The sequence below is a fragment of the Pygocentrus nattereri genome, chromosome 26 (genome assembly GCF_015220715.1).
Source record: "Pygocentrus nattereri isolate fPygNat1 chromosome 26, fPygNat1.pri, whole genome shotgun sequence".
NCBI classification, from domain to species: Eukaryota; Metazoa; Chordata; class Actinopteri; order Characiformes; family Serrasalmidae; genus Pygocentrus; species Pygocentrus nattereri.
In genome coordinates this window covers 4,820,961-4,841,434 of record NC_051236.1, presented here as the reverse complement: position 1 = coordinate 4,841,434, position 20,474 = coordinate 4,820,961, and the positions used below count along the sequence as shown (strand labels likewise).

General features: G+C 41.0%; 1 protein-coding gene across 1 annotated transcript in view; it reads right to left on the bottom strand.

Annotated features, from left to right (window-relative positions):
* mmp24 (matrix metallopeptidase 24) overlaps positions 1-7,099 on the bottom strand; it is an 82,266-nt gene extending 75,167 nt beyond the window's left edge. The window contains exon 1 of the mRNA XM_017684401.2: positions 6,974-7,099. Within this exon, the coding sequence (XP_017539890.1) occupies positions 6,974-7,099 (126 nt within the window). The remainder of the gene's footprint in view (positions 1-6,973) is intronic.
* Between the last annotated feature and the right edge of the window lie 13,375 nt (positions 7,100-20,474).

Sequence of the window (20,474 nt, the reverse complement as noted above, 5' to 3'; positions counted from 1 at the left end):
AAAAAGAAGAAATGGGACTGGGCCTTTCTCTCTGGACATTTCTTCATGCTTGTCATATCAACATCTGCTATTGTTTTACACAATAATGACTTAAAAAAACATAGACTGAAATGCTGTAGACAGTAGACGATGTTTAACTTAATATTTTAACAGCAAAAATGTATTTACTTTTAATCATATACTATATTTGTCTATTTACAGTAATTCCTTGACCCGCCTGGAGATTTGGTCAGCATTTTTCAAACGCGAGGCATGTTAATTTGATTAGAGCTTCGCATCCTCAGAATCATCTACAGTCTGTTCAAAGCTGTAGAGCAGCAGCATCATAACAGAACCACTTTATGCACCTGCAGCAAAACTGGTTTTGTATTAATGCCTACAGTCACTTAAAGCATCTAAAAGCTATTGTACTTTTCCACAGTGAGACCGACTTTTAGGAACTCTTAAGTTGGAAATTCTATTGGGAACTAATGAGAAATGTGAGAAAACATATCGCTGTTGTCGGAAGGAAACCTCGTATTTCCAAAATGGTGACTTTACAGGAGAAGGAAAAAACCTGCTCTACGTTCAATGCGAGTCAATGGAACCAGAATTTTTTCCAAGTCATTTTGGGCCATTTCTTTGGGTCCATTCATGATGAAATTTACACTCAATGAAAAGAGCAACAGGCGTTTTCAAATTATACCAAAAACTGAAAAACAGAGATATGAAGCTTTCTTCCATCAACAGATGATATGCTATCTTGTGCCAACATAAAAATGCGCTGGAACAGTTTCTATAACATAGAAAATGCATGGAAAATGGTTCTGCTCATCTCTACCAGCGGCTGTACTGGACCAAATCTTTACACAGAAGCCAGCATGAAAAAGACGAACGCACAACTATACGGTTGTTTCCGTGTCGTAAAACAACGGCCCGACCGGCGGAGGATTTCAAACAGAGGTCAGATCACTGAGTTAGTGGACTGCTATAAGAAGTATTATGTAAATAAGACCTGAGACACTAAAATGTCATTAGTTTGCATGTATTACAAACAGAAACGGAGGAAAACAATCCAGCGTTAAAAACAATAATGAGACTGTTTGAGTGGTATTCATGTTCTTTAGCCACTGATGGTTGGAATTTGATCTGCTGTGTTGAAAATACAATAAATTGAGAGCAAATGGCCAGTGGTGGACAGTAACTAAGTAACTGAGTAAATGTAATTAGTTTCTGTACTTTAGTATTTTTGGTGTATCTGTACTGAAGTTTCTCCGTTCTGGGCGACTTTTTCCTTTCACTCCACTACATTTCAGAGTCTAATATCCGACTTTTTCCTCCTACATTTTGAGAAATCTGTCGTTCCTTCTGGTTTCTGTGTGTATAAAAACGTCACATGTCAAAACGAAAGAAGCGCAAAGCCAGAGCACCAATCAGGGCCCAGTGGTCACTTTGTTTAGAGCTGGTTTTGACCTGTTGGTCATACCGACCCAGTGCAGCACGCGGTTCAACGTCAGCGCAGCAGCGTAAAACTTTGGGAGAGTCTGTTCAACATAAATGATGAACTAACCTAACTTTGTGTAAATAGAGCTCAATATAGAAATATGTCCACATATGCAGTCGAGACTGACGCGGCCTTTTTCTGAATTTCTACAAACACCATTTCATTTTATAGTAAATGAGTTTGGGCTGGTTTATGTTTATGAACAGACGCCTACAGATCAACATAGTAAAGGAGCTCATCTGTGATCCTGAGTTTAAAGCCAGTTTTTATTCAACTTAAACTTGGAACTAAGTTGTAAATAAATCTGAAACTGAAACTTTGCTTGTGTGTAAAAAGTGATTTCAGAGCCACTCGGTTCTCCCTGATGGAACCTGTTTACCTTCAGTGTTTTGTGCTTCTGATCATTTTAATAGACGTCAGCGTCACTAATTAATGACGTTCTATTAAAAGACTGGTTTACCAAGAGAGACGCTGGAGGACTTTCACCTGAAATGAGTTCATGAAGCCAGTCTGGTTATAAAAATGATAACAGGACATCAGAGCCAGAATTACTCTTTTAGTACTTTTACTTTATACTTAAGTACATTTGAAGGTAAATACTTTAGTACTTTTACTCAAGTGGAGGTCTAAAGGGAGGAACTTCTACTTTTACTGGAGTAATATGTTACCTTGGGGGTCTCGACTTTAACTCAAGTACATGGCTTGTGTCCTTCGTCCACCACTGGAATGAGAGTCATTTGACGGTCAAATTACTATTATTGTTGATTTACTGTTTACTTGCTGAATTTAACACACTGGGGAAAAATGTACCCTGCACAAAAGATACAGCACATGTTATATTTTAAGTTTTGTGTACACAAATTTACAGGAAAGGTCATATTTAAGTTCCGTGTAGAGCCCAACTCAACCACTGAACGGACCATATTAAACATCTCAGCAGATCTGTGGGCCAGCTTTGTTCTCATTTTGTTTTTATTAACACTTTGCCGTGACCTGAACGCCATCGTTTACTCAGAATCTATCAAAACAGCAACAGCAAAACAGGCATTGAATATTTATCCAAAAATAATTCTAAATACAAATAAATAGTTTAAGGCACTTTTTCTTAGTGGCCTATGTACTTGAATGAGACACCAGGTACCTTTTCTTTTTGTGTAACCGCTGACCCAGAGGTTTTCGTTGGGGTCAGAACACAGACTATGGGGGTGTTTACATGCACATACATTATGGGGAAACTCCAGGTCTGCATGAGTCAGACAGTCAGATTTCTGCTTCACAACCAGCCGATAAACTCACAGAAGACGACGTGGCGTAAACGTAACGTAAAACTCAAACTTCATGCTGCGACTTATTAAAAAAAACAACATCAGACCACTTATGAACCGGCTTCTCGTTCGAATTTTCCCGTTCCACCTTAAATGGAGCAGCAGTTACATTCTGGCACTTCAGATGTCAGAACTGCTGGACTATTTAAGGTGGAACGGGAAAGTTGGCTACCTAGCTACTGAGACATCGGCGATTTTTTATGAAGAAAATGACCAAAACACACTGAAACGTCATTAAACTAAGAGAATACGCTGGTTATCGTGACTTATTAACAGAGAAGAGTCTCACATTTGTGGGTTTCTTTAGTCTCGTTGGTTTGGTTTCTCCTTTTTCTCATATCTCTCTGTTTGGAGGCTCTGAAAAGCCTCCGTTTGGAGGGTCATGTAGCCCCAACACTTCGCCCCACCCCTCTTATCTCAACAAGAATCGGGACGCCCCACCCCTAGACGTGAAGGCGCAAAAGAGGGGTAGGGCTAAGTGATATGGCCGGGGTGAAATGGGACTGGGCCTAGATTCAGCCGTTGACGATTCTGTGTTGTTTTCTGTTACATACTTTTCCCTAAAAATGAATAACTGGACATTAAATAAATGAAGGTGGTCTCTGACTTTGGCACAGGGTGGTATAAAGTGGGCAGTGGATGTCAGTGTGTGTTAATAAAGCGAATGTCTGTTCTGAAACACGGGGCAGTATTAATACGAGCTCATACCGGAGAGGACACCTGCTTTAGTCTCATGAATGAAACAACAGTGTGGGGGTCTGAAAAAGACTCTGAGAAACGTCGTCTGAATTAGAGCGAAGAGCTACAGCGCTGACAATTCAACCTGTAGCTTCGGGCTACACGGTTCCTTTACAGCTACACGTCTGACGTACAGAACGTCCGCCCCACTCAGGCTGCGGGGGATCGCTTAAAGAGCAGTCAGAACCTCTGATTCTCGGCTCTAATGAGACGAGTGTGAATTACACGCGAGTGGGTGAGCTCACAAGTAAACAAAGGAACAAAGAGCACCCACCTGTACGAACACAGCCTGACCACCAAACCAGACGCTGCACAGCAAAAAGGGGTTCACAGAGTAACAAAACAGGTCCTAAGACCTGGAGCGATAGCAGAACCCTTATTGGTGGTATATAGAACCATTTTGCAAAATGAAGAACCATATACCACAGGTTCTCCATCACAGAGAAGAACAATTTAACCATGCAAAGAACCATTCGTGCATTCAGATTGTTCTCTGAGCTCTTTATGCGAAATATATAAACACTGCCTTTACCAGAGAACCTTTGAAGAACCATTTTATAGGGGTCTACACTCTCAGCACAAAGGGTTCTCTATCGCTAACAAACAAAAATGACTTGTAATGACTTGACTTGAACACTTTTGTACAAGGTTCCACAAATAAACCATAAGAACCCTTTTTGGTGCTATATAGAACCAGTTCACAAAATGAAGAACCGGATACCACAGGTTTTCCATCGCAGAGAGGAACAAGGTGACCATGCAAGGAAACATTTATGCATTCAGAATGTTCTCTGAGCCGTCATGGATCTATATATTATATATAAACAGCACTTTTACCAAAGAACCTTTGAAGAACCATTTTATAAGGGTGTACACTCCTAGCAATAAAGGGTTCTCGATCTATAATATCCAATAATGACTTGTAATGATTTGATTTGTACTAAAGGTAGAACCCTTTTTTGGTGTTTTGGACAAGGTTCTTCATATAAAGCATAAGAACCCTTTTTGGTGGAACCGGATACCACGGGTTTTCCATCACAGAGAAGAACAATGTTACCATGCAAAGAACCATTTATGCATTCAGATTGTTCTCCGAGTTGTCATGGTTCTATATATTAAACATATAAACAATACCAGTTACACTTTACTGTCGGGTGCTGTTAAATAAGGCTACATGACACCTACATAAGGTTGTCATTACAACTGACATAACCCTACATAGCTGTTTATAAATGCTTATTACAACAGACGTCATCTGTCATAAAGGCTACTTTAGCTGACTTTGATCAAAATTGGCTAATGTAACCTTTATAGCGAATGACGCTTATTGGAACAAGCATTTATAAACAGTTATGGAGGGTTATGTCAGTTGTCATGAGAAGTTCACGTAGGTGTCATGTTGCCTTATGAACAGCACCCTACAGTAAAGTGTTACCACAATGCCTTTAACAAAGAACCTTTGAAGAACCATTTTATAAGGGTGCACACTTTTAGTAAAATAGTTCTACAAAACCCCAAAATGTCTTGTAATAACAGCAGAACCCTTTTTGATGTTTTGTACAAGGTTCTTTTTAAAACAAAAAGGGTTCTCTATCTATAGTACCCCAAAAAACATGTGTAGAACCACTACAAGAACCCGTGTAGAACCATACACTGATATTTTTTACATGTCAAGCATATAAAGGCATTTGCTACCGAAAAAACCCAAACATTTGGTACCCTGAAGAACCTTTCATTGGATGGTTCTTCAGAGACCCATCATTTTGTAAATGACATGTGAGTGTGAAGAACTTATTTAAATTGTTTAAAGGACCAAGTAATGTCAAGGTTACAAGAAGAACCCTTAGATCAGCAGAGAACCTTTCAGAAGAACCACATAATGTGAAGGTTACAGGAAGAACCCTTAGATGAGCAGAAAACCTTTGTATTACGTGAAGGTTCTTAAAGCCTTCGGAAGGTTTCTAAACATGGTTGTAGTTTTTTTTTTGTTCTCTAAAGAACCTTTCAATCTAGTTCTCCATGAGATGTGACTGTGAGTCAGTAAAAAAAGACATTATATTATAGAATGGTTCTTTAAATGTTTAAAAGGTTCTTGACGCTCACAAATCTTTTCAAACATGGTTCTTCAGGAAACCAAACATGGTTCTATGGCATTGCTCCAAGAACCTTTTGTGGCACCTATTTTTAAGAGTGACGTGTGTGTGTGTGTATTTGTCACATGATATGTTCTTTTGTTATCACAGCACCCAAACGTACCTCGAGGATCAATAACATCTATCCATCTACCTATCTACACCTTAAAAAGAGGGTTCTTCCAGGGTTCTTTTGCAGAACCACAACAAAGAGCCTCTTGCATGCTTAAATGTTTTTTTCTCTGTGATGGAAACCGTGATGAATATGCTTCTTTGGATACCATGTTCCTTTAAATGCTTCTATACAGCACCAAAAAGCGTTCTTCTGTGGTTCCACATCACAGAACCTCCTTTTTTTGGCATCACATAGAACCCTTTTTGCTAGAAGTGACACAAAAAGCCATACAACTTCACACGCAGCATGGAGCACAAAAGCTTTTATCCGGTCCGGCACGCTCTTTGTGACGGAAACGTCGACAAAACAACCCCCGTGGTTCCACTCTTTGTCCTTGGACGCTGTAATAGGAGAACACAGCTGGCGAGAACCCGCTTTCGGAAAGCATAGCCATCTCCAAAACTGAGAGACATGCTTAAATGGAGCTTGGCTTGTCACCACTGCCCCCCTCCACTCAAACGCATCCCTACCATTTCCATAAATTATGGAGGAAGCTATATTTGGATCCGTAAGGGAAAAAAACAGGCTGGGTCTAAACAAAGTGGAAGCATCTCACGGGTGTTACGGATGTTCTTAGGAGGAAAACAACAATAAATGAGCTGATAACATCTGGATAAAGGCTGCAAACCTTTCCCTGTGTAGCCTGATCCAGTGTGGGGTGGGTTAAAGGAAGGGTTTTGGAGGAAAGTAGCCTGTGTTAGGTAATAAAGGAGGAATAAAGGAGTGTATATTAATATTATTAGATGATGTTATTAGATAATTATTATTATTATTATTTTGGCATATATATATATGCTTGAGGTGGCTTTGCATCGCAGCCTGTGTGGTGATGGTTCGAGTGTTTACTGCACAGTCAAGCACGAGGCTGAAGTTGGCACCTCGTTCGAATTCTCCGTTCCACCTTAAATGGTGCAGCAGTTACATTGTGGCTCCTCAGGCGCCACAATGTAACTGCTGCACCATTTAAGGTGGAACGGAGAATTCGAACGAGATGCCAACTTCAGCTTCATAAAGGCGAGCCAGGCATGTTTTGTTCTTATGAGAGGGGTCTTAGCTGACCACAACAGACCCCCTCGCGGCTATCCCTGCCTCCTCAGCATCCTCAGCATCCTCCACCTACCTCCACGATGAAGGTCCTCTCCTCCCCGCAGATGGACACGACCCAGAAGAGGATGTGAAAGTAGCAGGTTTTCCAGCAGAACCCCGGGAGCCCAGTCCGTTTCCCCTTCGCTCCCACCCCCGCCATGACTGTCCCCCCACCACCTTACAACAACAAACAGACCCCCCCCTCCCCGTCCAGTCTCGCGCCGCCGTCCCGTGCTGTTTTAACTCGCGTGGTAATGTGGCTATTTCTCAGCGCGAGCCATCGTGCATCTGCCTCCGAGGATGCGGTGGGTGAGTCGGCTGGGGGCGGTCGGTCGGTCGGTCGGTGGGTCCGTCCGTCGGTCAGTCCCACGCGGTCCCACGCGAGCGGCGCAGCTAAATACTTAATCAGCGAGGCTGGATAGCGTTGCGCTCGCGGGCGCGTGCACGGGTGCCGCGCGGATGCAGATGGCACTTCATTAATGTTGAACCGCAACACGACGCCGCGCGTGTCGTCACGGCTCCGTAGCCTATCTAGGCTCGCGCGCGCGCACGCACGTGTGATAGCACAAAGGGGCCGCCAGAGCTTTAGGTGCGCACGAGGAGGATGTTTAAAAACAACAAAGGTGGTTCTTCAAGGGTTCTCCAGCAAAGGCAGTGGTTCTTCGCATGGTGAGGTGGTTCTTCAGATTGGTGGAGAACGTGTGGTGTATGTGGTTCTATGTAGCACCAAAACAGGGTTCTGCTATTGTTATGACGTCCAGAACCCTATAGAACAGTGGTCATCACCCAGAGCCACTTCACCATGCAAAGGAACCCTTTAAGCCTGCAAACGGTTCTGTGAGTGTTCGTGGTTCCATAAAGAACCAATGTCTTTACTGAAGAACCACTGAAGAACAGTATTTAAAAAAATGTATACAGTGGAACCGTTGAGAGGGTTCTCTGTCTAAACTGTTTAAAAATGGTATTTTAGGAAAGAAAATGGTTTTAAATAGAACCGTGAACACCCAAGAACCCTTTAGAACGTTCTTTGCACAGGAAAAATGTTCTACAGATTGATGGAGAATGTGTTTTATGTAGAACCCTTTTTCGAAAAGGGTTCTATATAGCACCAAAAAGGGGTTCTGCTATTGTTATGAGGTCATACTTATAGATAATAGAAGAACCCTTTTTTGTTCCTATATGGAATCATGTACAACATTCTCCATCAGTTTGAAGAACCATTTCATGATGTAAAGAACCCTTTATGCGTGGAAATGGTTCTTTGACTATTCATGGTTCTGTACAGAACAAGTGTCTTTACTAAAGAACCCTTGAAGAATTTTAAAAACGAGTATAGAATAGAACCATTTGTAAAAGGTTCTTTAAATAAACCACGCACAACAGGCTTTGCTTGTTCATTGTGAAAGAACCATTTGTTTGATGCTGTGTTACAAAGGGTGCTACAGCAAAAAACACAATTGGTTCTCTAAAGAACATTTCAATGTGTTGTAAATGTTTCTAGATAAAACCCTTATGATGTCAAGCGTGTATATATTAGAAAGACACATTTGTTGATATATAGAACCCTTTTTTAAAAGAACCAGATACAACACATTCTCCATCAATTAGAACAACTATTTCATGAAGCCAAGAACCTTTACGCATGCTAATGGTTCATTGGGTGTTGACGGTTCCATACAGAACCACTGTCTTACGAAAGAACCCTTGAAAAAAAGGTTCTACAAGGGTATTTTAGTAAAGAAAATGGTTTGAAATAGAACCATGAACACTCAAAGGACCGTTTGCATGCTTAAAGGGTTCTTGCATCACAAAAGTTTTGGAGAACGTGCTATACATGGTTTTATGTAGAACCTTTTTGAAAAGGGATCCATATAGCACCAAAATGGTTCTTCTATTGTTATGATGTCAAGCTTGTGCATAATAGAAGAGCCCTTTTCAGTGCTATATAGAACCCTTTTCAAAGAAGTCCTATAGAGAATCAAATACAGCACGTTCTCCATCAAAGTGAAGAACCCTTTAGTGATGCAAATGTTTTTTTTTGTTGTTTTTTTTTGGGTGTTCATGGTTCTATATAGAACTATTGTTTTTACTAAAGAACGCTTGAAGAACCACATTTTTGTGTGTTACAAAGGGTGCCACAAAAGAACAACTGGTTCCCTAAAGAACCTTTCAATGTGTTCTATGTAGAACCTTTTTGAAAATGGTTCTTTATAGCACCAAAAAGGGCTCAGCCATTATTATGACATCAAGCTTGTAACAGTAGAACTTTCTGGTTCTATATAGAAGTAAAACATCAAAAACGTTCTCTATAGAACCATATACAACACATTCTCCATCAATCTGAAGAACCACATCACTATGAATACCATTTAAGCATGAAATAGCTCTATATACACTCTCTGACCACTTTATTCGGTACAGTAAAGGTTGGAACGTTCCTCAGAGATGTTGGTTATTTGAGTTTCTGTTGCCTTTCTATCATCTGGAACCAGTCTGCCCATTCTCCTCTGACCTCTCACATCAACAAGGCATTTTCGTCCACACAACTGACCGCTCACTGGATATTTCCTCTTTTTCGGACCGTTCTCTGTAAACCCTAGAGATGGTTGTGCGTGAAAATCCCAGCAGATCAGCAGTTTCTGAAATACTCAGACCAGCCCGTCTGGCACCAACAACCACGCCACGTTCAAAGTCCCTTAAATCCCCTTTCTTCCCCGTTCTGATGCTCGGTCTGCACTTCAGCAAGTTGTCTTGCATTTACATTTATATTTACGGCATTTGGCTGACGCTCTGATCCAGAGCGACTTACAATTTGATCATTTTACACAGGTAGGCGAAGGTGGTGTGAGGAGTCTTGCCCAAGGACTCTTATTGGTATAGTGTAGGGTGTTTACCCAGGTGGGGATTGAACCCCAGTCTACAGCGTAGAAGGCAGAGGTGTTACCCACTACACTATACCGACCACATAACCTTGACCACCTCTACATGCCTCAAATGCATTGAGCTGCAGCCGTGTGATTGGCTGATTAGCTATTTGTGTTACCAAGCAATTGAACAGATGTACCTAATAAAGTGGCCAGTGAATGTAGACAGAAATATAAATAGAACCACTGCCAAAGAATTTACCAAAGAACCCTTGTAGAACCCTCTTTTTAGGGGTGTGATAATAAGCTAAAGGCATACAGAATCATCATTTGTCATTCTATTGTGAGGAGTCAGCTCTGGGGATCGAACCGGCGACCTTCTGGTCATGAAGCTCGTTCCCTAACCTCCAGCACATGGTTGCCCCCAAGAAACAGATGACTTCCCTGACCGGGAACCGAACCCAGGCCGCAGCAACGAGAGCGGCAAATCCTAGCCACTAGACCACCAGGACTTGCTTCGCTCTGATTGAAGCTTCAGCTCAGCTATAGCCGCTTTTCTCACATCTCCATCAGGAAACTTTTCAACAAAAGTACTACATTTTCTCGTAAAACGTCCACCTTTAATGGTGCCTGAGGGACTAGAATGTAACTGCATGTCCATTTAAGGTGAAACCAAAAATTCGGACAAGAAGCTGGCGAACGAGAAGCTGATGAATGAGAAGCTGATGAACGAGAAGCTGATGAACGAGACCTGGTGGTCTAGTGGCTAGGATTCGGTGCTCTCACCGCCCCGGTTCGATTCCCGGTCAGGGAAGTCAGCTGTTTTTTGGGGGCCGACATGTGCTGGAGGTTAGGGAACCAGCCTCGTGACCGGAAGGTCGCCAGTTCGATCCCCAGGGCCGACAGCACATGACTGAGGTGTCCTTGAGCAAGACACCTAACCCCCAACTGCTCTCCAGGCACTGCGGATGGGGCTGCCCACCGCTCCGGGCAAGTGTGCTCGCTGCCCCCTAGTGTGTGTGTGTTCACTAGTGTGTATGTGGTGTTTCACTTCACGGATGGGTAAAGGCGGAGGTAATAAGGGTCACTTAATCTTAAGTCTGTGTTTTTGTTTATATTATATTTTTAGCCTATTGTAGCACAACAGCACACATTGAGACACATTTACAGCCAAGATGGTGAAATGGACACAAAATGTTGTGGCTCCCAAGGTGGTTTGACTTTTGTTGAAAGGACAAACTGCCCCACCCACTAACATGACAGCAGACTTAGGAAGGACGGTAGCTCACAAGTTCGCTGGTGTGGTTTAGTGAATCTCTCAAAGCAGACAAAGTGAAACATTAGTAAATGGTCAAAAACATTCAGTTAGTATGCATCACTATTCAGTTGCAGAGGCACTGTGTAACAAATGATGGCAGGAGATTGTAAAAGTACAAAGAGCTGACCTGTTTCATGTCCACCTTGCCAGCTAAAGCAATTTCCTAGTTGATGATGCGTTTCCTGTTACTATTGCACATGTGCGCTGCCTCCTACAGGGATTTAGTGGAAAAATCTAACAGGTCTTAGAGAATTCACTTAATCGGTCTTGCAGTAATCCAAATTGAGTGTTTTCTAACGAACATAAACAAATAAAGCATGTTTTATGTTTTTAAAATAACTTTTATGTAAAATATTTGCTTAATGTTTATAATGACATATTACATAAATCATTCCTGGAGTGGGCGCAAATGTTATGGTTGTATTTAAACGTTTTTCCAATATGGTAAATTAATAGAAGGTGTGTATTAATGAATAGAATATGTAGGAATTGTGTACTAAAATAAATAGAAATTCAAATAAACAGAAATCGTGTACTAAGATTTGCTGGGAAATGTCATATTAAGTGTGTTCTCTTAAAAAAAAGGAGGTTTTAACTTGTTTTCCTTTTAATAAAAGCATGTCATTTGTTTTAAGGATTTAGTCTAAAGCAGTACCAAAGAATGATGACAGCAGCAGCCGTAGCAGCGGCGCGCCTGGCCTGATCCGAGAGGTCACAGCCGAGGGAGGCGTCTCAGCGGTGCGGAAGCAGGAGAGACAGGCTCTGGCAGGATCTCAGGCCCAAGAAAGAGGCACTGTATCTGGGTCACAGTGTGCAGAGCTGCTGCCTCTCCTGGAGCTGCTCCACTCCATGCTGAGAGAGCAGTGGGGTGCGAGCCAGAGCTTCCAAGACTAGCAGCGGGGGAGGACTACATCTCACACCCCATCCATCTGGAGCTGTGCTGAAGAAAACGCACTACAGAGGAACACACAGCCGGCATCACTGGACACTTAACACACAACACACACAAACAGAGGACTGTAGTTATCAGACGAGACAGTACATACAGAACCCTTAGCTGGCTTTCTTCTCTAATCTTCTGTACCGTTCAGTTTACCGGAGAAAAGAAACTGAAACTGAAAATCACTCAGAAGCATCAACAACTAAACCCAATCTCAGATGTGTGAGGGTCAGTGAGTCCCTCTTTCCCTTCATTCCAGCTTCCATTCCTCTCAGGAGCCTCACTTTCAGCTCCTCAAAGAACCTGCAGACACGCCTCCAAGGCTCAGTCTGAGAAGCTGGTTGATGATTTTCTGAAGTAATCAAACCCATTCAGTGGTGTTGAGGTCTGGACTCTGGGGCGGTCAGTCCATCGTTCGGCTTCTTTGTTCGATGTGTCCGTCTTCTTTTCTCAGCGAGGTTCTTCTTGATCAGCTACACATCCTTTCAGACCCACAGTGCTGAGTCGCCTTCTCACAGTGGAAGGATGGACAGAAACACCTGTGGATGTTTTCAGATCTGAAGCAGCTTGATGTTCTCCTCTCTCTCTGAGATCAAAGCTTTCAGTGCTGTTTATCTGATGGGGGCAGTTTTGGGGTCGACCAGCTTTTCCAGGTGGTTGTTAGGAGCCACATTTTCTCTGTAGCTTCTAATCAGTTTTGGTAACTTCTCCTTTTTTCCACTTATTTTCCTTTGACTTTCTCCTTCCTTATGCAAGTGGGTTATCTTATGTGTAATCTCCTGATAAATATCTCCTGAAAAATGAGTAACTTGCACAGAATAACTGTTTTGACTGAAAATAAATGCATAAAGGGCTCTCTGTGATGATTCCATAGGCACTCCATTAAGACAGAGTGGACAGCAGTACATATAAATGGTTCAGTGTTATGATGAAAGCTGCAATGAAAACTGAAGCTCAGTTTCAGTGTTTATCACTGTTAGAAAATATGGAGGGTCTTCTATTTTTGTTCCTCAATCACAGATCTTTAATATTGGATCATTTTCCTCAATAAATAAACGTCTGTGTTTTTGTGTCATTTGTTTTATTTCGTTCTCTTTATCTACTTTTAGGACTTGTGAAAAAATCTGATGAAGTTTTAGGTCAAATTTATGCTGAAAGATAGAAACTTCTAAAGGGTTCACAAACTTTTTCATTGTGCAATATGTTCACAAGTGCAACACAGATCTTATGCATCTCTTATCTTAATAAGATTTCTTAAGATCTTATCAAATCTTATCTTACCTTTAAAACATTTACTGAAGATGATCAGGCAGTAAATCCTCCCAGTCAAAGAGGAAAAAGGAACAAAAGGTATAAAATGCTTCTTAAAGCAAATGCCATCATGCTGATATAGTCATAAACGTTTAACCAATCAGGACAACATCTGAGAAAATCATTTTATTTCATATATCTTTTTATCCAGTGGTGGACAGTAACTAAGTAACTGAGTAAATGTAATTAGTTTCTGTACTTAAGTATTTTTTAGTGTATCTGTACTGAAGTTTCTCCGTTCCTTTCACTCCACTACATTTCAGAGTCTAATATCCGACTTTTTCCTCCTACATTTTGAGAAATCTGTCGTTCCTTTTGGTTTCTGTCTGTATAAAAACGTAACATGTCAAAACGGAAGAAGCGCAAAGCCAGAGCACCAATCAGGGCCCAGCAGTCACTTTGTTTAGAGCTGGTTTTGACCTGTTGGTCATACCGACCCAGTGCAGCACGCGGTTCAACGTCAGCGCAGCAGCGTAAAACTTTGGGAGAGTCTGTTCAACATAAATGATGAACTAACCTAACTTTGTGTAAATAGAGCTCAATATAGAAATATGTCCACATATGCAGTCGAGACTGACGCGGCTTTTTTCTGAATTTCTACAAACACCATTTCATTTTATAGTAAATGAGTTTGGGCTGGTTTATGTTTATGAACAGAGGCCTACAGATCAACATAGTAAAGGAGCTCATCTGTGATCCTGAGTTTAAAGCCAGTTTTTATTCAACTTAAACTTGGAACTAAGTTGTAAATAAATCTGAAAGTGAAACTTTGCTTGTGTGTAAAAAGTGATTTCAGAGCCACTCGGTTCTCCCTGATGGAAACTGTTTACCTTCAGTGTTTTGTGCTTCTGATCATTTTAATAGACGTCAGCGTCACTAATTAATGACGTTCTATTAAAAGACTGGTTTACCAAGAGAGACGCTGGAGGACTTTCACCTGAAATGAGTTCATGAAGCCAGTCTGGTTATAAAAATGATAACAGGACATCAGAGCCAGAATTACTCTTTTAGTACTTTTACTTTATACTTAAGTACATTTGAAGGCAAATACTTTAGTACTTTTACTCAAGTGGAGGTCTAAAGGGAGGAACTTCTACTTTTACTGGAGGAATATTTTACCTTGGGGTTCTTGACTTTAACTCAGATACATGACATGATTTGTGTTCTTTGTCCACCACTGCTTTTAATGAACTTGAGTGATCATACTACTGACATGAAAAGGCACCTGACCAACACGTTTACATGCATTTAGTTAATCAGATAACAGGGAAACTCCAGGTCTACATGAATCAGACAGTAATCGGAAATCTGGACCACTTCACTCCAAACCTCTCTGAATCTTTCTGTTTGCATCTCAACTGACCTATATAGAACATTTTAAAGCTGAATACTTAATTACGTCAGTAGCTACTCTTTCCTAAAAGCTCATCCAGTACATTGAGAGTTACTGATGTTCCAGCTTTACACTCTTTATTCTATGCGCATTCAATTTGTTTTGGTCTTTGTTGAATTTGCCTTCTGACCGTTAAAAGATGTGAACGTCATAGTATTTTCTAAAGACATTCAGTTTATTAGCTCTGTCATCCAATAATCTCCATCAGCACATTTCCACAGGCTGTCTGAGGGGTTTGGTGAATGTAATGTGGGCCATCAGTAACACCATTGAATTCAGTGCTCAGTAAACAGACAGCGTGTGAGAATCCAGCACTGTGAGTCAGAGATGACGGGACAAGCAGATCGGTTCACACTCGCACCAGAAACTGCTAAGCCTCAAATTAAGACCGTCTACATGAAGTTATGTAAGCGTATTTTTGCAAATCCAATCTGGCGCCTCATTGTGTCTGAAGTGTGAGTCTAGAATGTGTGTGATTATGCAACTGAATGCCTTTAACAGGTGTGCACTATTGTTCAGAAATTGCTCAGAATCTGCTTTTTATATACCACAATAACTCAATGTATAACACAGTGTATATTCATAGATTTAAATACTACAACCCGGACATCAAAAGACAAATTGTAGATTTTGTGTTCAATATTTTGGCACGTTTTGATCTGTTTACAATATTTCTGGCAGCTGCTTTTAGATCTGATCACCGTTTTTGCAGTCTGGATATTAATCATATTACACACCAGTTATTGTGGTACTGTGGTACACCTTTCTCAGTCATTACAGGACCTTCCACAGCTCTGTTCCTCATTCTGAGCACTTTATGTATTCATGTATTTATTTAGCCAAATCATAATTTTATTTCATGTGCACTGGTCTATTATATTAGCATGATTTTATGCATTTACTTATGACCAAATACTGGTTAAACTTGATGCAATGCCATTCCTCTCCACATGAGGTCACTGTAGCACAACAGAAATCTGCACTGTGTGGAGGCGAGACTGAGGTGAGATTCAAGATTCAGTGCTGTCATATGTATTCAGAATACAGGGCATTCTTATATTACAGCAGCCCTTAATTATAAAAACATATATACATATAAACATAAGCACACATGAGGCAATAGAGGAGGGAGGAACACCAGCTGGTGACTGGCAGTGAGGAAGGAGGTAGATGTCAGTAATAACACTGTGATGGGAATACGCAGTGTACTTAAGAGTAAAACTACGTGCAGAAATAATGCAATGTAATATAGCACATGTGGGCTAATACAGTGTACAGTAAACTACTGAAAAGCAGTGTAATACTACAGTATATACAACGCTGCAATATATCGCTGTTCTCAGAACAAAACCTTGCATCTCCATTTTTGTCGATTTTCAGTTTTTGACATAGTTTGAAAAAGCATGTTGGCTTTTATATTGTGTGCAAATTTCACGAAGGACGGATCAAAATAAATGACCCTAAATGACTTGGAAAAAATTCTGGTTCCATTGACTTCCATTAAAAGTAAAGTAGGTTTTTTTCTTCTCCTGTAAAGTTACCATTCTGGAGATAGCAGCGATATAATAAGCTTGGTAACCCAGTGGAAAGTTATTTCAGTATATGAAAACATACAGTTGAGAACTAATGTGTACTTTAATCAAGGAAATCTCAACCACCGCCAGCAAAACCACGCAGCACCTTTCTCAAACCTGAGCCTACGAGAAGAATCACAGCAGCCGTTCAAATCAGCTGAAAGCAAAGCCAGAGGCAGAGGGCAACTCAACATGCAGTGGAGAATGACAGCACGAACAGGTGAGTGTTAAATTCAATGTGAACATAAAGTCACAACTCATTTTCCTTCTGTACTGTGGCCTATCTGCAGTGTTGAAGTGTGGCTATTAGAGTAAAGAGTCCAGAAGGACTAGAAGCCATATGTTAAACACAAGGCCCACGACACAACCGCATCCAGAACGCAAAACTCTTATTTATATACAATAATCAGGCATAACATTCTGACCACCTCCTCTTTTCTACGCTCATTGTCCACTTTATCAGCTCCACTGACTGTATAGCTGGACTTTGTAGTTCTACAGTTACAGACTGTAGTCCATCTGTTTCTCTGATACTCTGTATCAGCTGTCATTCTCAGCACTGCAGTAACACTGACGTGGTGGTGGTGTGTTAGTGTGTGTTGTGCTGGTATGAGTGGATCAGACACGCAGTGCTGCTGGAGTTTCACACTTCTGGACTAGAGTGAGGTTTTTACCCTACAACTGGTCCCGCTGTATATCAGCGTTTGATTGGTTGATTCCCCTGTCACTTCCTAATGACGCTGGTTAGGTAATCTAATGAGTAAGGCCTTCTGTCCAGCTCCTGAGGGCCTTCCCAATGGGAGAGCAGCTTAGCTGGATCTACCCAGATACCACAGAGAGAACAATCCTGATTGGACAATTTTCTGTTGAGCTTTTTCGAGAAATTATCAATTTGTTTCCAACCAAACTTAAATATTAAGTATTAGCACAATATTGTCAGAGTTTAAATAAAATGAGCATTTAAACCCTATACTTAATTGAAAATAGTACAAAGACAAAATATCAGATGTTGAAACAGAGAAATTTTATTGTTTTTTGACAAATATTTACTCATTTTGAATTTGAAGCAAACAACATGTTCCAAAAAAGTTGGGATGGGGGAACAAAAGGCTGGTAAAGTTGCGTGATGCTAAAAGAAACACCTGGTGGTTGATCGGCAGCAGGTCACTAACATGATTGGGTATAAAGAGCCTCTCAGAGAGGCGGAGTCTTTCAGAAGTAAAGATGAGGAGGGGTCACCACTCTGTGAAAGGCTGCACCATCAAATAGAGCAACAGTTCAAGAAGAACGTTTCTCAACATAAAATAGCAAAGATTTTATTAAAAGACTCAGAGAATCTGGAGAAATCTCTGTCTGTGAGGGACGAGGCCAAAAACCAGTATTTGCTGGCCGTGATCTTTGGGCCCTCAGGCAGCACAGCATTACAAACAGACATGATTCTGTAGTGGAAATCACTGCATGGGCTCAGAAACACTTCTGAAAACCACTGTCTGTGAACACAGTTCATCACTGCAGCCACCAATGCTGTTAAACTCTAAAACACAAAGAAGAAACCAAATATAAACAGGATCCAGAAACGCTGCCACCTTCTCTGGGCCTGAGCTCATTTAAAATGGACTTTGGGGAAGTGGAAAAGTGTCGAACATTCGAAATTGTTTTTGGAAATCATGGACACTGTGTCCTCCGGGCTGAAGACCACTCAGCTTGTTATCACCCCACAGTTCTAAAGCCAGTATTCATGATGGTTTAGGGGGGCATTAGTGCACATGGTATGTGTGACGTGCTCATCTGTGAAGGCTCCTTTAAAGCTGAACGATATAAACATGTTTTAGCAACATCTGCTGCCATCCAGACGACGTCTTTTTCAGAGATGGCCTTGATAAACTAATAAACTAATAAAATTGATCAGTTTCAACATTTGATATGTTATCTTTGTACTATTTTCCTTTAGAAATTTGATTTACATGACTTGCATATCATTGCATTCTATTTTTATATAAATTTTGCACAGCTTCCCAACTTTTGGGGAAATTGGGTTGTATTATATGAAGGCCTAAAAGGCCCCAAAACCTTCCACACTATGTTTTTTTCTCAGCCTGTTGGTGCACAGTGATGTAATCAAAATCAGAAGATGGAAAACAAGAATTTAATCTTTTACACGATGTTATATGACGTGTCATGATTAACAGAAACATGAACTGACAAGGTAAACAAGGTGAATTTTGTACTTGTAAAGAAGGTCTAAAGTATTACAGACTTTTGAGGCTGTGACACTGAAAGTACTTCAAACAACGTGCATGCTGGGAGACCATCATACAAACTGATAACAAATAGTAAACACTATTACTTGGTAATAACTGGTAATAACCAGGATTTCAAAACATTGAAGCTCAAGTTAATCTATAACTTATGTAAATGCCTGTTGCTCTAGTTTCAAAGGCAACTGAAGCTTAGCGTGACATTCCTGAGGCTGCGTACCTGTTCAAAAGGCTTAACAAGTCTCAGCATATAGCCGCAGAGATTAAACTGTGCCTGTGGCATCAAACACCGCAGCTCACCAGCCAGCGCAACACCAACACTGCCCTGCTCAGAGGAGGATCACATACCTGCGCTTTATCACCTGTCACAACTCAGAATGTCTGAACACCTGAGGAGCCACCAGCTCATGAAATTCCAGCAGAGTGGAAATTTTCTAGCTTTTGACCTTCACTGTCCTGCTGAAGGATTACTCTTGTATTGTTTTGCTTCGATTAACCCAAAGAGTTCATTACACAACAGAATTTCTGGATTTTGAACAGGTTAAGACGTAATCAGAGCCGTTCAGAGCGGTTTGGTATGAAACGCTCTGTTCTAGATAAACTTACCGAGTCAGAACTGTTCACAGTGGTGGTGATAGGAACCAGACGTCCACCTCTAAAAGCTCCTCACAGAAAGTTCCTACATGAAATGGTTATGTATTCACTGCCTGATGACTGAGACGCTGGTTTATGACAGTTTTGCGAAGATTTTTATTTAAAATGTATTTTTAAACTCAATTGAGGGTGGAGGGATACATGCAGGGTGTTGTGAGGTAAAATAGTCCCCAAAGAAAACTTATTATTCCAGATTTTCCACTATTTTCTGTCATGAACATTCCATATAAACTCAGAAGACTCGTGTAGGTTCTCTGGTGGTTCTGGGTGGTAAATAAAATGTCTATATCTGTGTTGTAGTCATGGCGATGCCTGGTTCCCATCACCACCACTGTAAAGACGTCTGAACCAGTTCACACCAAACTACTCAATTACTGTGTTCACATCCTGGTGATTAAATTATAGAGAAATTTAGAAAATTTGGTGAAATTTCCCTACTAACCTACCTAAACACCATGAAACTAGTTTTCTGTATTTGTAAATTCAGATTGGCCACTGCTGATGGCAGATCTTTTAGTACCATGGCTATATATATACACACACACACACACACACACACATACACACACACACACACACACACACACACACACTGTTACCCTGTTCTTCAGTGGTCAGGACCCCCATGGACCCTCACAGAGCAGGTACTATTTGGGTGGTGGATCATTCTCAGCACTGCAGTAACACTGATGTGGTGGTGGTGTGTTGTGCTGGTCTGAGTGAATCAGACACAGCAGCACTGCTGGTGTGTGTATGTATATATGTATATATATATATATATATATATATATATATATATATATATATATAGAGTGAGAGAGAGAGAGAGAGAGAGATACAGAGAGAGAGACAGAGAGATCACAAGATAATTAAGTTATGATCTCAAGATTACAGTCCAATCTCATGGCCTCTGGAATAACACAGATTGACAACCTGCTTGAAAAGCATGAAGACGATAAAGAAGAAAGTACCACGTAAGCTGATTAATGATCTGCTAATATCGCTTTACAGGCACAAAACTGGTTTGAACGGAGAGAAGAGAGAGCAGCCGCATCGTCCCTGTCCAGTCACTCACACTGACCCCATTACCTCCACAAACTGCCTCCTCAGGCCTTCCACTGGTCGGTCCTGCCAGAACTCGTCATCAGCGAACAAATAACTGTCTACTGTTTCAACCAAACAGAAACATGACTCACAGTTTCACAGCATATAAACTCCCAGCG